The sequence below is a fragment of the Triticum urartu genome, chromosome 6A, assembly GCF_056163025.1.
Source record: "Triticum urartu cultivar PI428250 chromosome 6A, HENAU_Tu73, whole genome shotgun sequence".
Classification (NCBI taxonomy): domain Eukaryota; kingdom Viridiplantae; phylum Streptophyta; class Magnoliopsida; order Poales; family Poaceae; genus Triticum; species Triticum urartu.
In genome coordinates, this window is record NC_141878.1 from 452,387,963 (window position 1) to 452,403,288 (window position 15,326).

Here is a 15,326-nt window from a genome sequence, read left to right on the forward strand (position 1 = left end):
AAATCACATGACGATGTGAACTAGATTATTGACTCTAGTGCAAGTGGGAGACTAAAGGAAATATGCCCTAGAGGCAATAATAAAGTTATTATTTATTTCTTTATTTCATGATAAATGTTTATTATTCACGCTAGAGTTGTATTAACCGAAAACATAATACATGTGTGTATACATAGACAAACATAGTGTCACTAGCATGCCTCTACTTGACTAGCTCGTTGATCAAAGATGGTTAAGTTTCCTAACCATAGACATGAGTTGTCAATTTATTAGCGGGATCACATCATTAGGAGAATGATGTGATTGACTTGACCCATTTCGTTAGCTTAGCACTTGATCGTTTAGTATGTTGCTATTGCTTTCTTCATGACTTATACACGTTCCTATGACTATGAGATTATGCAACTCCCGTTTACTGGAGGAACACTTTGTGTGCTACCAAACGTCACAACGTAACTGGGTGATTATAAAGGTGCTCCACAGGTGTCTCTGAAGGTACTTGTTGAGTTGGCCTATTTTGATATTAGGATTTGTCACTCCGATTGTCGGAGAGGTATCTCTGCGCCCTCTCGGTAATGCACATCACCATAAGCCTTGCAAGCAATGTGACTAATGAGTTAGTTGCGGGATGATGCATTATGAAACGAGTAAAGAGACTTGCCGGTAACGAGATTGAACTAGGTAGTGAGATACCGACGATCGAATCTCGAGCAAGTAACATACCGATGACAAAGGGAACAACGTATGTTGTTATGCGGTTTGACCGATAAAGATCTTCGTAGAATATGTGGGAGCCAATATGAGCATCCAGGTTCCGCTATTGGTTATTGAACGCAGACGTGTCTCGGTCATGTCTACATAGTTCTCGAACCCGTAGGGTCCGCACGCTTAAAGTTCGGTGACAATTTGTATTATGAGTTTATGTGTTTTGATGTACCGAAGGTAGTGCGGAGTCCCGGATGAGATCGGGGACATGACGAAGAGTCTCGAAATGGTCGAGACGTAAAGATCGATATATTGGACGACTATATTTGGACATCGGAAAGGTTCTGAGTGATTCAGGTATTTTTGGAGTACCGGGGAGTTACGGGAATACGGGGAAGGAGTGTTGGGCCTTAATGGGCTTTAGTGGGAAGGAGAGGCAGCGGCGGCCAGGAGGTGGCGCGCGCCCCTCCCAAGCCCAGTCCGAATTGGACAAGGGGTTTGGGGCGCGGCCCCCTCTCCCTTCCTTCTCCCCTTCCCTCCTTTCCCCCCTCTCCTAGTTGGACTAGGAAAGGAGGAAACCTACTCCTACTAGGAGTGGGAATCCTACTCCCTTGGCGCGCCCCTCCTAGGGCCGGCCTCCTCCTCCCTTGCTCCTTTATATACGGGGGCACGGGGCACCCCGGGACACACAAGTTGATCACAAAGATCTCTCCCAGCCGTATGCGGTGCCCCCCTCCATCATAATCCACCTCGGTCATAATGTAGCGGTGCTTGGGCGAAGCCCTGTCACGGTAGCTTCATCAAGATCGTCATCACGCCGTCGTGCTAACAAAACTCTTCCCGGAGCTCTACTAGATCGTGAGTTCGCGGGACGTCACCGAGCTGAACGCGTGCTGAACGCGGAGGTGCCGTACGGTCGGTACTGAGGATCGATCGATCATGAAGACGTACGACCACATCAACTGCGTTGTCATAATGCTTCCGCTTAACGGTCTAACAGGGTACGTGGACGACACTCTCCCCTCTCGTTGCTATGCATCACCATGATCCTGCGTGTGTATAGGATATTTTTTGAAATTACTACGTTCCCCAACAGATACCATTCCAAGTTTCAACCTTTTCAGAGTTCATTTGTAGTGCTTTTCAATTTCAGGGTCATTTAGCTCAAAACGAATCAGTAAATGCATGAAAAATAGCAAATGATGTCAGAAAGGATTTAAAGTTGATGATGTGGCTTTGAATGGTGCATATTAAACGCACGAAAAGTCTCGAGTTGTAATAACTTTAAAAAAATGAAGTGCCTTTGTAACACATGAGTTTTCGTCCGAAACCCTGATACTTCGAAAGAGATTGTCCAGTTTGTACACGAAGTGCATCCAGTTTTTGTCGTAACCCTCTCTACTTTTTTGCACATCCTATGTGGGTGAAATGATGATACCATGCCAAGTTTCAACCTTTTCAGAGTTCATTTGTAGTGCTTTTCAATTTCAAGGTCATTTAGCTCAAAACAAATCAGTAAATGCATGAAAAATAGCAAATGATATGAGAAACGGTTGAAAGTTGATGACGTGGTTTTGAATGGTGCATACTGAACGCACAAAAAGTCTAGAGTTGTAATAAGTTTTAAAAAATGAAGTGCCTTTCTAATAGATGAGTTTTCATCCGAAACCCTAATACTTCGAAACAGATTGTCCAATTTGTACACGAAGTGCATCCAGTTTTTGCCGTAACCCTCTCTACTTTTTTGCACATGCTATGTGGGTGAAATGATGATACCATTCCAAGTTTCAACCTTTTAAGAGTTCATTTGTAGTGCTTTTCAATTTCAGGGTCATTTAGCTCAAAACAAATCAGTAGATGCATGAAAATAGCAAATGAGGTCAGAAAGGGTTGAAAGTTGATCACGTGGCTTTGAACGGTGCATACTGAACGCACAAAAAGTTTGGAGTTGTAATAAGTTAAAAAAATGAAGTGCCTTTGTAACAGATGAGTTTTCATCCGAAAACCTGATACTTCGAAAGAGATTGTCTAGTTTGTACACGAAGTGCATCCAGTTTTTGCCGTAACCCTCTCTACTTTTTTGCACATGCTATGTGGGTGAACTGATGATACCATGTCAAGTTTCAACCTTTTCAGAGTTCATTTGTAGTGCTTTTCAATTTCAAGGTCATTTAGCTCAAAACAAATCAGTAAATGCATGAAAAATAGAAAATAAAGGCAGAAAGGGTTGAAAGTTGATGACGTGGCTTTGAATGGTGCATAATGAACACACACAAAATCTGGAGTTGTAATAAGTTTAAAAAAAATGAAATGTCTTTGTAATAGATGAGTTTTCGTTCGAAATCCTGATACTTCGAAAGAGATTGTGTAAACATGTAAAAATATATATCAAAAATACATTGATCAGTAGCGCATTTCAGCCAAAACGCGCTACTGCTATGTGTAAACATGTAAAAATATACATCAAAAATACATTGATCATCAGTGATCTTTTTATGTACAATCTGAATTGTCAATATGAGTCCTCACCGGTTTAGAAACTGGAGAAGACTCATATTGCGGTCACAAATTCTACACATAGAGTTCAATGGTGACCAAATGATTGTGATAGTTTTAGAAGTAACATATTTAAGGTGGTAAAAACCCTGTTAGCGGAGCGAGGTGGGACTAAAAAACTGCTGCAAAAAGAATCAACTAAAAAACTCTAGTACCGGTTTGTGGCATGAATCGGTACTAAAGAGGCCGGTGGGGCCCCAGCCTGACAACAGTCTGCCACAACCTCTTTAGTACCGGTTCGTGGCACGAACCGGTACTAAAGATTCTTCACGAACTGGTACTAATGAGCGCCGTCCGCCTAGCTGTTGGAACCGGCACTAATGGTCACATTAGTGCCGGTTCAATTACAAATCAGGACTAATGAGCTTCACATTAGGCCATTTTTCTATTAGTGTTCCGCGCCCCGTCGGATCTGATGCAACGCTCCTGCTCACGGTCCTCGCTGTCACGGTGGGCGGACTTGGCCATCGCGGGCGGCGGATCTGAGACACCGACGGTGAGGGGTTGGGGATTTTCACGGAGGCGGAGGGGTAGGGTTCCGGGCCGTATCCAACAGCCGAACCTGCACATATACTGGTCGAGGGGGTGCGTTTGCGGGCCACCGCAAAACTTTTATGGGCCGGGCTGCGTTTACGGTGTCTGTTCTGGCAGACAAAACGGTCCAAACCCGTATAATCGCCGGAATTTTATAGTTCCAACGATTTATACGGGGTCTACTAGAGATGCTCTGAGAGTGGCGGACCAACACAGGGAAGGCACAACACGAATCCCTGCCATGTGGACCATCAGATTGACATATCCAATGGTCCAAATGCAGCCACGTAGTCCTGTAGCACAAGCCGTTAAATTTGAACCGTCCAATTAAAAAGATCCAACGGTTCATATGAATTGTATTCCTATACTATATAGGAGTACAGATTTAATCATGGCACACGGTGTCTTGCCATTCATGAAGAGGCAAAATAAGAAGAAAAAAAATACTATTGTGCGCTAGAATTGGATATAACGAAGGCTATGGGGTCATATTATCTTGAGGCGGCCATGATCAAATCGGGTATACACAGCTTGGTGGACACACCATACATGTGCAACTACATTGGCACAAGATTTGCTTAAAATGGACCTAGTGATACGATCTCACAGCCTGGAGACGACATACGCAGCAACGGGAATGCGAATCTTAGCAGCTACGGGTACAAGCAACAAGCTTTATCCATGAGCATCGTGAGTCCAAATCTGGGGGACAGTACAAGCTTCATCCATATAAGGCAACGGCTTCTTTTGAACATTGCTCACATTGCTTATTTTCCATGAGGACCATAACACGGCTGGACTTACGAAAGAAGCTGGATGTTTCCCTTACACCGAGAAAAGGTTGGGCGTTTCCGTGAAAACAACAAAAGGCGCTTGGTATATATATATACGTGGTGGAAAAGCGCTGCTACGTGCCAAGGCGTAGCGTTTCTTGAATCATCCCCGGTGACTCCCTCGTACGGTGATCAATACCTACGCTAGCAAAGTTGGAGATAACGCAAGGGCTGGTTACACAACACGCGTGCCCGGACAGAAGGGATGTTGCTTTTTTTTTAGAACACAGTATAAACAAAGACGCTCATATATACGTGCATACACGCATCTCAATGAACACACACGCAGATCTTAAAGGGATGTTGCTTTTGTTGCCAAATGTTCGTGGGTGCGCTAGGCTCTAGCGAGGCGTCGCGAGGTCCTAGACAAGAAAGAGAGGAGATAAGTAGAGGTTTTCGTGGACACACCAAGCTTATCTTTGATATCTATACCAATATAAAAAGATCTAAAGAGACAGATTCAATTGATCTCGGCCATCAAACTAAGTCAATCCAACGACCAAGACTGCTCCAATAGCGGGCGTTCAACGTGTTTAACGTGCAATTAATATCATACCAAATATTGTAGTAACTGCAGAATTAGCACACAAATAATAGCATACATAATATCCACGTGCAATTAATATATTGTTTAAATATTAACATGCAACACATGCAATTAATATATTGCCTAAAATATTAACGTGCATCGCACGTGCGCATTTACTAGTGTGTAATAAAAGTTTTGATATACTCCCTCCATCTCAAAAGAAGTGTCTTCACTTTATATTAACTTTAACATAAAGTTGTACTAAAGTTGAGATGCTTATTTTAGGATTAAATTTGAGACACTTATTTTGAAACGGAGGAAATATTTTTTGGAAACAAAATAGATGTTACAACAATAGAGGTCACGCCCCTCAACAAAAAAAATGTGGTCATGCATCAACCGGAAGTGTCCTCCACGTCCACGTATCAACCTTGCCAGTAGGTATGGACCCCAAAAATGTGGAAATGTATTAAGTATCACAAGTCCTTTCCAAACACATGTTATACAAAAAACATATAAATCCTTAGGTGTGCCAAAATTTTCTTCCTTTTGCATCCACCCACGGCACGCCGTGAGCTAAACTCGATCCTGCCTCTGGGCCTTCAACTTGGTGGAGCAAAATTTTCTACGTCACAAGAGGGAAATGATACATATTCCACGGAGCAATTTTTTCAACTTGGTGGATATGTCTTTTTCAACAGACATGAAAGCTAACTCAAATTAATGCAACAAGAATTTAATATTCATGTGACAAATCTAGTTAATATTTTTTGTGTATACTGTCACCGGTTTAAAACTCTCAAGCATTTTTGTGCGCGTGCGTTCGTGTGTGAATGTGACAAAGATTTGTACGTATATCTCTTGTACTTGTACACATTTGTTTTTCTAGCAACTTAATTAAATCCATATTGATAGCTAGCTAGGCTGGCGCCTTCAGTGAGACTAGACAAAAAGGGCCCAAGTGAATGAAGTACCGTCACACTCCAGTAGTACTTTGTAGAGCAAATGAAATGAGACTGCAACAACAAGAGCGAGGGGCAAGAAGTAGAAACTCTTCCCGGCCACCTCCGCCCCGATACAGTTTATTTCACATATATATATGGACCAAACAGACAGATAACACAAGCTTCACACACAACAATGGCGCGCACAGACACACACTTGCGACACACGCCTTATTAATGGCGGTCAGGTTACACACATATCCCACGCCCATGGCTCCAAGCATAAATCGGGATGGCGCCACGCCTCTTCATACGGGCGAGCGCGCGGCGTGCTTGCGTGCAACCCACCCCACGCCTAGTTTATCAGTAGTTGACGACGGAGCGGTAGGTGCCGCCGGGCTTCCAGCCGGCGGGGATGACTTTGCTCGCCACGAGGGGCTTGCCGGAGCTGGAGGTGAGGCGGACCGAGAATGGCGCCTGCAGCATGGCCCCGGAGTTGTACCTCCACACCGCGCCCCACGACCGGTCCATCTTGGTCCAGCCGGCGCTGTTGCCGCCGCTCTGCATGAGCTCCACCGACGACAGGTCGCCGTCGCCGTCCTCGTACTCGATGAGCACGGCGAGGTAGTAGGAGTTGGAGCCGGCATCCACCTTGAAGGCTATGTCCATCCCCGGCCAGTTGCACGGGACCCTGCAGCATGCAGCCACACGCACGGATGCCAGGGCCAAGACAAAGCACGGCGGTTAGTCGGTCGGCTAGGAAAGCGGCATACCGTGTGCGTGCCGGTGCACGCTTGCCGCTCTTTTACGCGCGTCCGGACACGCAGCTAGGTAGCTTACCGTGTGCCGTTTGCCGTTTTGCATGAAAAAACTCACGTGAAGATGCATGCAGCCAGCTTACCGTGTGTACTGGATTTGGAGACGTCCGGCCGCGCGGAGCTGGTCGGCCTGGCCGGGCTTCGCCATGCCGCCGAACGCCGTCCCGCTCAGGTCGAAGTGGACGGGCTCACCCAGGCACGCCGCGCCAGCTGGGCACTCGTCGGTGAGCACGACGGTCACCGGGCTGGACGAGCAAGAGCCGTGGCCGGTGCACTTCACCTGCGGAATTCACATCAATGGAATGCGCGCGGGTGTAATTAAGTTAAGCCGACTAGTTGACAACGCGGCGTTAAAATTAAGAGCTGGTTGTATGATCGTCGGACCTGGTAGCAAGAGCCGCAGCCCTTGCCGTCCTGGTAGATGGACGGGCTGCCGGCGGCGATCATGGATGAGAAGGGCGGTTGGTCGACGGCGTCCTGGTACCCGCATGCACCACCTACAGACCGTGCATGCAAAGCGTTACTTGCATAATGCTGGAGAAATTAAACAGTTTATGTTCGTTCATGTAGTATTAATTACCGTCGCTCCCTGCGCCGTTGGGGCCGCCGTACCAGGTGGCGCCGCCGTTGGACCAGCCGGAGAGCTTGCGGTGGATCTCGACGGACGCGCAGGGACGAAGGAGGAAGGCTAGGGCCATGAACACGGCGAAGGAGGCCGAGATCTTGGCCACGGAAAAGGCCATGCCTCTCTTTCTCACTCACCGACGATCACTAGAGTACAAGGAGGAAGAGACTGAAGTAGAGGGGTGGCCTTGGTGTGTGCTAGGAAGTGTACTCCTCGCCTCCATTTATAGGCGGCAGGTAGGGTGCACCGCTGAGTGATCGCGGCCAGTGATTAAATTCTCCCTTGGTTTCTTTTGAAGAAATAAAAACGAATTCTTGTTTACTTGCTGGGTTGCACGCGCGGATTCAAGGGGATTTTTAAATAAATAATAAATAAACCCGTTCGTTGGTGATCTTTAAAAAGCAATCTGAACACTGGACGATCGATCTGCCGCAGAAAGGTTTTTCCTGTCTTCCAAATTTGTACACCAGCGACCAGCGAGTACTACAGTGCTCGGCGTCTAGTCACTCAGTGAGCAGAAAAACGACAGTTGCCGTTATTTCGGTTAGACACGAGGCGACCCTACGAGTCGAGTTGCCGCCCATCCCGAGACGGCTCCACGCCCCGTCCATTTCACCATCCCCGAAATTCAGATCGGTCAACTGCTGTCACGAGGTCCAGTCGTCAGGATCTCACACCGTCTCCGCACCGTCGATCCCTCCCTTCGGACGGCCAGGAGGCGCGGTCATTCGGCCTGAGCCCCGCGGCAAGCCGCGGCACGAGCCGTAATCTTGGCCCGGTTTGCCGGTTCCTCCCGGTTGACTTGTGGGCGGTGGCTCACGCGTTCACTTCCCCCCGCAGCCAGTACGTAGCTCCGGCCGGTAGTCAGCGTGCTTGCCGGATTAAGCGCCCGAGCAACGTGCACTGGGCTTTCAGATGACATGCCTCCCAGAGTCGCAGTGGCTCGCGTCAGTCTCGGTTGCATGCACGGCGACTTGCGTGAGCAGGAGCATCTCCAATGGAACATGCAAATTTGATATGTAAAAATTTACATCCTCAAAATGTGATTTTGCATTAAAAAAGAGGCAACTCCAATAGAAGATGTAAAACGAAGATATAAAAGAGCAACTCCAATAAAAGATGCAAACTAGAAATGTAAAACCGGCCGCCGGCTGCGCGGCTGTTGTTCAGCCGCTGGTCAACCACATAAATTGAATTAAAACATGTAAAAGAACAACTTAAAAATTTCTCATGTCTACAATATTAAATTATTACATAATTCATCAAATCCACAAGATCAAATGCAACACACATACAACATAGTGGATGAACAAGTCTTTGTACATTCTGAACCGGCGTCGGAAGTACCTCTCCGGAAAAACAGGCGGTGAACCAAAATAGTTGTGCATCAACCTCTTGTGCGTCTCAACGCGTTCTCTCTGAATGAATGCACCGCCATACACGGAACCGCCGTGCTTCCGCTTCTCCTCCCTGTGCATTGCCACTAGCATAGCAATGTCCTCTTCTTTGTTCAAACAAATTCCTCATCCGACGAGGAATCGCCCACGAAAGAGGAGTCACATGAGCTCATCTATAATGCGGAAAATTACCGTCAAACTAACTCTCCAACCCAATAAAAAATCGTCAACTTTCATCATTTTTTACCTTGGGGAATTTCGTCGAACACGTTGCTTGCGGGGTGGACGAAATCGGTCGACTGCAGTTGGGCAGCCGTTCGGCGGCAGCGACGCCTCTGAAGAGCAGATGGTCACAACTCAGCAGAGAAGAAGGCGGGAGCTCGGCGCTGCGGGCGGCCGGCATCGCACTGTCGGAAGAACGGCCGAGGCGGGCGGACGGGATGGCGCGCCTCCCCAAAAAAATCATGGAAGAAGGCTAGCCCATCCACGACCTCGCCGTGGAAGGCATTAGGTCAGCCGAACCACCGAAGATGCTTCGATTAGAAGCGGCGGCCGAAAGGGAATAGACAGCTGCGGGCAGCGGCGGCGGCAATTTTGTGCAGATTCGGCCAACGTCCGAGTTGGGTGAGCGGTTGGGTGGTTGGCACGCGGCTGTCCTTTTTGCATCTCCAGTCAGCGGAGATGCAAATTTGCACCGCGAAGGTGCTGTATCTTACATCTCCGAGATGCGAGATGTAATATTTTTTCATCTACATCATATGTTGGACAGGTGTTTTTGGGCCTCGGAGATGCAAAAGGTAGTTGAAAGTGCTAGTTATCGACTAGAGGGGGTGAATAGACTTTTCTTATGACAGTCTTGAAGACAGGCAATGTCTTCGAAGACGAGCAGTTAAACAATAACTAAATAGGATACAACGGAAGAAAAACTACACTAGCCATCACTGGTACAGCGAGCTTCTATACAAACGGCTTCCAACCCCTTTTTGCGACGACATTTTAAACCGTCACCAGGTGAGTGTGGGTGATAGGGAGGGCCTTCCCGCATGACCCAGAAACCGTTGGGGATAGGGAGTCATGATGCATATTGAGAGAGTCATGGACTAAGGGGTCCTCGGGGCGACGACCCCTTGTACATGGACCGGACTGGTGGAGCCATATAGTGACAGGAGATCTATGAAGCCGTGGTGTGCCCTCCAAGTCAGGAAGGTGCAGGATCTCTTTAATCCCTAATTGTAATCGATCTTCGGTAACCCTAACCCTACCGGTGTCTATATAAACCGAGGGTTGTAGTCTTTAGGAGCAGAGCTACATTCATCACCTCATCGCCTTAGGGTTTAGCTCGTGCTGATCTCGAGGTAGATCTACTCTGTAAACCACATCATACATCCAATATAATCAAGCAGGACGTAGGGTATTACCTCTTCGAGAGGGCCCGAACCTGGGTAAACACTGTGTTCGTCATCCCTTGTTCCCCATCGATCCTACATCCTCAGCACGGGACCCCCCTACCCCGAGGTCTGCCGGTTTTGACACCGACATTGGTGCTTTCATTGAGAGTTTCGCTGTGGGATCGCCAGAGGAATCGATGGCTCAACCGGTCATTGGAGACCACCCCCGCGCCAAGGGTTTCCCCGCCCTTGGTCATCTCCTCGTCTTCGGTGGCATACTAGTGTTGGGGAACGTGGTAATTTCAAAAAATTTCCTACACACACGCAAGATCATGGTGATGCATAGCAACGAGAGGGGAGAGTGTTGTCCACGTACCCTCGTAGACCGAAAGCGGAAGCGTTAGCACAACGCGGTTGATTTAGTCATACGTCTTCACGATCCGACCGATCAAGTACCGAACGCACGGCACCTCCGAGTTCAGCACACGTTCAGCCCGATGACGTCCCTCGTACTCCGATCCAGCCGAGTGTTGAGGGAGAGTTTCGTCAGCACGACGGCGTGGTGATGATGATGATGTTCTACCGACGCAGGGCTTCACCTAAGCACCGCTACAGTATTATCGAGGTGGACTATGGTGGAAGGGGCACCGCACACGGCTAAAAGATCAACCGATCAATTGTGTGTATCTAGGGTGCCCCTGCCCCCGTATATAAAGGAGCAAGGGGGAGGTGCGGCCGGCCTAGAGGGGGCGCGCCTGGAGGAGTCCTACTCCTACCGGGAGTAGGACTCCCTCCCTTTTCCTTGTTGGACTAGGAGAGGAGGGGAAAAGAGGAGGGAGAGAGGAAGGAAAGGGGGGCGCCCCCCTCTCCTTGTCCTATTCGGACTAGGGGGAGGGGCGTGCGGCCCTGCCCTGGCTGCCTCTCCTCTTCTCCACAAGGCCCACTATGGCCCATTAAGCTCCCGGGGGGTTCCGGTAACCTCCCGGTACTCCGGTAAAATCCCGATTTCACCCGGAACACTTATGATATCCAAACATAGGCTTCCAATATATCAATCTTCATGTCTCGACCATTTCGAGACTCCTCGTCATGTCCGTGATCACATCCGGGACTCTGAACAACCTACGGTACATCAAAACATATAAACTTATAATATAACTGTCATCGAAATGTTAAGCGTGCGGACCCTACGGGTTCGAGAACTATGTAGTCATGACCGAGACACCCCGGTCAATAACCAATAGCGGAACCTGGATGCTCATATTGGCTCCCACATATTCTACGAAGGTCTTTATCGGTCAGACCGCATAACAACATACGTTGTTCCCTTTGTCATCGGTATGTTACTTTCCCGAGATTCGATCGTCAGTATCTCAATACCTAGTTCAATCTCGTTACCGGCAAGTCTATTTACTCGTTCGTTAATACATCATCCTGCAACTAACTCATTAGTTGCAATGCTTGCAAGGCTTAAGTGATGTGCATTACCGAGAGGGCCCAGAGATACCTCTCCGACAATCGGAGTGACAAATCCTAATCTTGAAATACGCCAACCCAACAAGTACCTTCGGAGACACCTGTAGAGCACCTTTATAATCACCCAGTTACGTTGTGACGTTTGGTAGCACACAAAGTGTCCCTCTGGTAAACGGGAGTTGCATAATCTCATAGTCATTGGAACATGTATAAGTCATGGAGAAAGCAATAGCAACATACTAAATGATCAAGTGCTAAGCTAACGGAATGGGTCAAGTCAATCACATCATTCTCCTAATGATATGATCTCATTAATCAAATGACAACTCTTTGTCTAGGGTTAGGAAACATAACCATCTTCGATCAATGAGCTAGTCAAGTAGAGGCATACTAGTGACACTCTGTTTGTCTATGTATTCACACATGTATCATGTTTCTGGTTAATACAATTCTAGCATGAATAATAAACATTTATCATTATATAAGGAAATAAATAATAACTTTATTATTGCCTCTAGGGCATATTTCCTTCAACTAGTGCGCGCCGATCCCACTAGTCGCCTTGACCAGATCGAAGGCTTCACCCCCGTCGAAGGGTTCTAGTTTAGGGGCATCCACCCCAGGACCAGCAGACTCACAAAAATCCGGTATATCTCAGAGTCCGGCCCTGAAGCCCGACTCCGACAGACCACCTATGAGATCTCCCATCGAGTCGCTGGAGCGTCTGGCGCCCCCATGTGCCCAGCCGGCAGACCACTTGGCAAGTCTGTTCTATGCAATGGGAATCTTTGTTATCAGGCCCACAACCTACGATCGGATCGGGCTTAAACCCGATGACCGAGAAATCAACACCTCTCCGTGAAGGAAATATGCCCTAGAGGCAATAATAAAGTTGTTATTTCTATTTCCACATATCATGATAAATGTTTATTATTCATGCTAGAATTGTATTAACCAGAAACTTAGTACATGTGTGAATACATAGACAAACAGAATGTCACTAGTATGCCTCTACTTAACTAGCTCATTGAATCAATGATGGTTATGTTTCCTAACCATAGACATGAGTTGCCATTTGATTAACGGGATCACATCATTAGATAATGATGTGATTGACTTGACCCATCCGTTAGCTTAGCACGATGATCGTTTATTTTGTTGCTATTGCTTTCTCCATAACTTATACATGTTACTATGACTATGAGATCATGCAACTCCCGAATACCGGAGGAACACTTTGTGTGCTACCAAACGTCACAACGTAACTGGGTGATTATAAAGGTGCTCTACAGGTGTGTCCGATGGTGTTTGTTGATTTGGCATAGATCGAGATTAGGATTTGTCACTCTGATTGTCGGAGAGGTATCTCTAGGCCCTCTCGGCAATGCACACCAATATAATCCTTGCAAGCAATGTGATTAACGAGTTAGTTGCGGGATGATGCATTACGGAACGAGTAAAGAGACTTGCCCGTAATGAGATTGAACTAGGTATTGAGATACCGACGATCAAATCTCAGGCAAGTAACATAACGATGACAAAGGGAACAACGTATGTTGTTATGTGGTTTGACCGATAAAGATCTTCATAGAATATGTGGGAGCCAATATGAGCATCCAGGTTCCGCTATTGGTTATTGACCGGAGACGTGTGTCGGTCATGTCTACATAGTTCTTGAACCCGTAGGGTCTGCACGCTTAACGTTTCGATGACAGTTATATTATGAGTTTATATGTTTTGATGTACCATAGGTTGTTCGGAGTCCCGAATGTGATCGCGGACATGACGAGGAGTCTTGAAATGGTCGAGACATAAAGATCGATATATTGGAAGCCTATGTTTGGACATCGGAAAGGTTCCGAATGAGTTCGGACATATACCGGAGTACTGGGGGTTACCGGAACCCCCCAGGGAGTATATGGGCCCTAATGGGCTTTAGGGGAGAGAGGGAGGGGCTGCCTAGGGCAGCCCCCCCACCCAAGGCCTAGTCCGAATTGGACTAAGGGGAGGGGCGGCGCCCCCTCCTTCCTTCTCTTCTCTCTTCCCTTTCCTTCTCTCCTACTCCTACTACATGGAAGGGGGGAATCCTACTCCCGGTGGGTGTAGGACTCCCCAGGGCGCGCCATAGTAGAGGGTCGACCCTCCCTGTAACATCTCAAATTTTCAATTTGGAATGTTATACATAGGTCATTCATGCATATCATATTTTTATTGCATTTTCGTTTCACTAATCCCAGAAATTCTAAGCAACTCAAGGACCCACGGAGAGAGTTGGGAATTTCGTTATTTTCATATTTGAGTTTTCTCAAATTTTGAAAAGAGGATCATTTGATTTTGATTATTTTTCCTCTCTGAAAACATTTCTAATTAAAATATATGAGAGGAGATAATATGACTTCTCCAAAATAAAGGAAATATTAGAGGCAAAATATTAAAATCAAATAAGTTATTTTATTTGGATCTTATTGCAATTTTATTTGAATTAGGAAAAATATGTGTTTTCCAAAATTGCATTAGAGGCCCAAATAAATGTTCACTTTGTCCGCAATATTATTAGGGGACCGTGAAAATTTATTTCAAGTTTTTTGGACTCTGTTTTGTATTTCTTTTATTTGTTTTTCCGCGTCAGGATTTATTTTTAAAAAAAGTGAACCGACCTAACCGGGCCGTGTCCGACTATGACTCCTGGCCCAGCCGGCCTTATAAGCCGGGATGTCCGACTATGTAACATGGGCCGAACTAATGGGCCATGAAGATGCAAGGTAGAAGACTCTCTCCCATGTTCGGATGGGACTCTCCTTGGCGTGGATGGAAAGCCTGGCGTTCAGATATGAAGATTCCTTTCTTTGTAACCGACTTTGTACAACCCTAGTCCCCTCCCATGTCTATATAAACTCGAGAGTTTAGTCCGTAGAGGCAATCATAATCACAATCATACAGGCTAGACTTCTAGGTTTTTAGCCATTTCGATCTCGTGGTAGATCAACTCTTGTAATCCTCATACTCATCAATATAAATCAAGCAGGACGTAGGGTATTACCTCCATCAAGAGGGCCCGAACCTGGGTAAACATTGTGTCCCCTGCCTCCTGTTACCATCGACCTTAGACGCACAGTTCAGGACCCCCTACCTGAGATCTGCCGGTTTGGACACCGACATTGGTGCTTTCATTGAGAGTTTCGCTGCGTCGTCACCAGAAGGTTCGATGGCTCCATCAATCATCTACAACAAAGCTGCCCTGGGGGAGGTTTTCCTCCCCGGCCAGATCTTTGTGTCTGGCGGCTTCGCACCGCGGGCCAACTCGCTTGGCCATCTAGAGCAGATCGACAGCTACGCCCCAGGTCACCAGATTAGTTTTGGAAATCTGGACTTTGTCGCAGATATCCGAGGAGACTTGATCTTCCAAGGATTCAAGCCCTCAATCTCCACTCTGGCCTTAGATTCGAAGCGTATGGCCAGGTCCGAAGACAGGCTCCCTGAGCTCGCCGGACTATCTTCGGCCACTAAGCCCATTGTGGGAG

General features: G+C 47.1%; 1 protein-coding gene across 1 annotated transcript; it reads right to left on the bottom strand.

Annotated features, from left to right (window-relative positions):
• Positions 1-6,168: 6,168 nt before the first annotated feature.
• On the bottom strand, positions 6,169-7,747 carry LOC125512264 (expansin-B15). The gene is made up of 4 exons (XM_048677362.2): positions 7,500-7,747; positions 7,304-7,416; positions 7,003-7,199; positions 6,169-6,792 (listed from the first exon to the last, which is right to left on the bottom strand). Exons 1-4 carry the CDS (start codon positions 7,660-7,662, stop codon positions 6,465-6,467), a joined length of 801 nt encoding a protein of 266 aa, XP_048533319.2. The 5' UTR covers positions 7,663-7,747; the 3' UTR covers positions 6,169-6,464.
• Positions 7,748-15,326: the final 7,579 nt, after the last annotated feature.

Bases quoted from the DNA above. Each gene is read 5' to 3' on its own strand.
- LOC125512264 (XM_048677362.2), bottom strand. From the start codon at position 7,662: ATGGCCTTTTCCGTGGCCAAGATCTCGGCCTCCTTCGCCGTGTTCATG. The intron at 7,200-7,303 runs GTCCGACGATCA...TGAATTCCGCAG, and splicing joins GCTGCGGCTCTTGCTACCAG to GTGAAGTGCACCGGCCACGG. The intron at 6,793-7,002 runs GTAAGCTGGCTG...TGCATGCTGCAG, and splicing joins CTCCAAATCCAGTACACACG to GGTCCCGTGCAACTGGCCGG.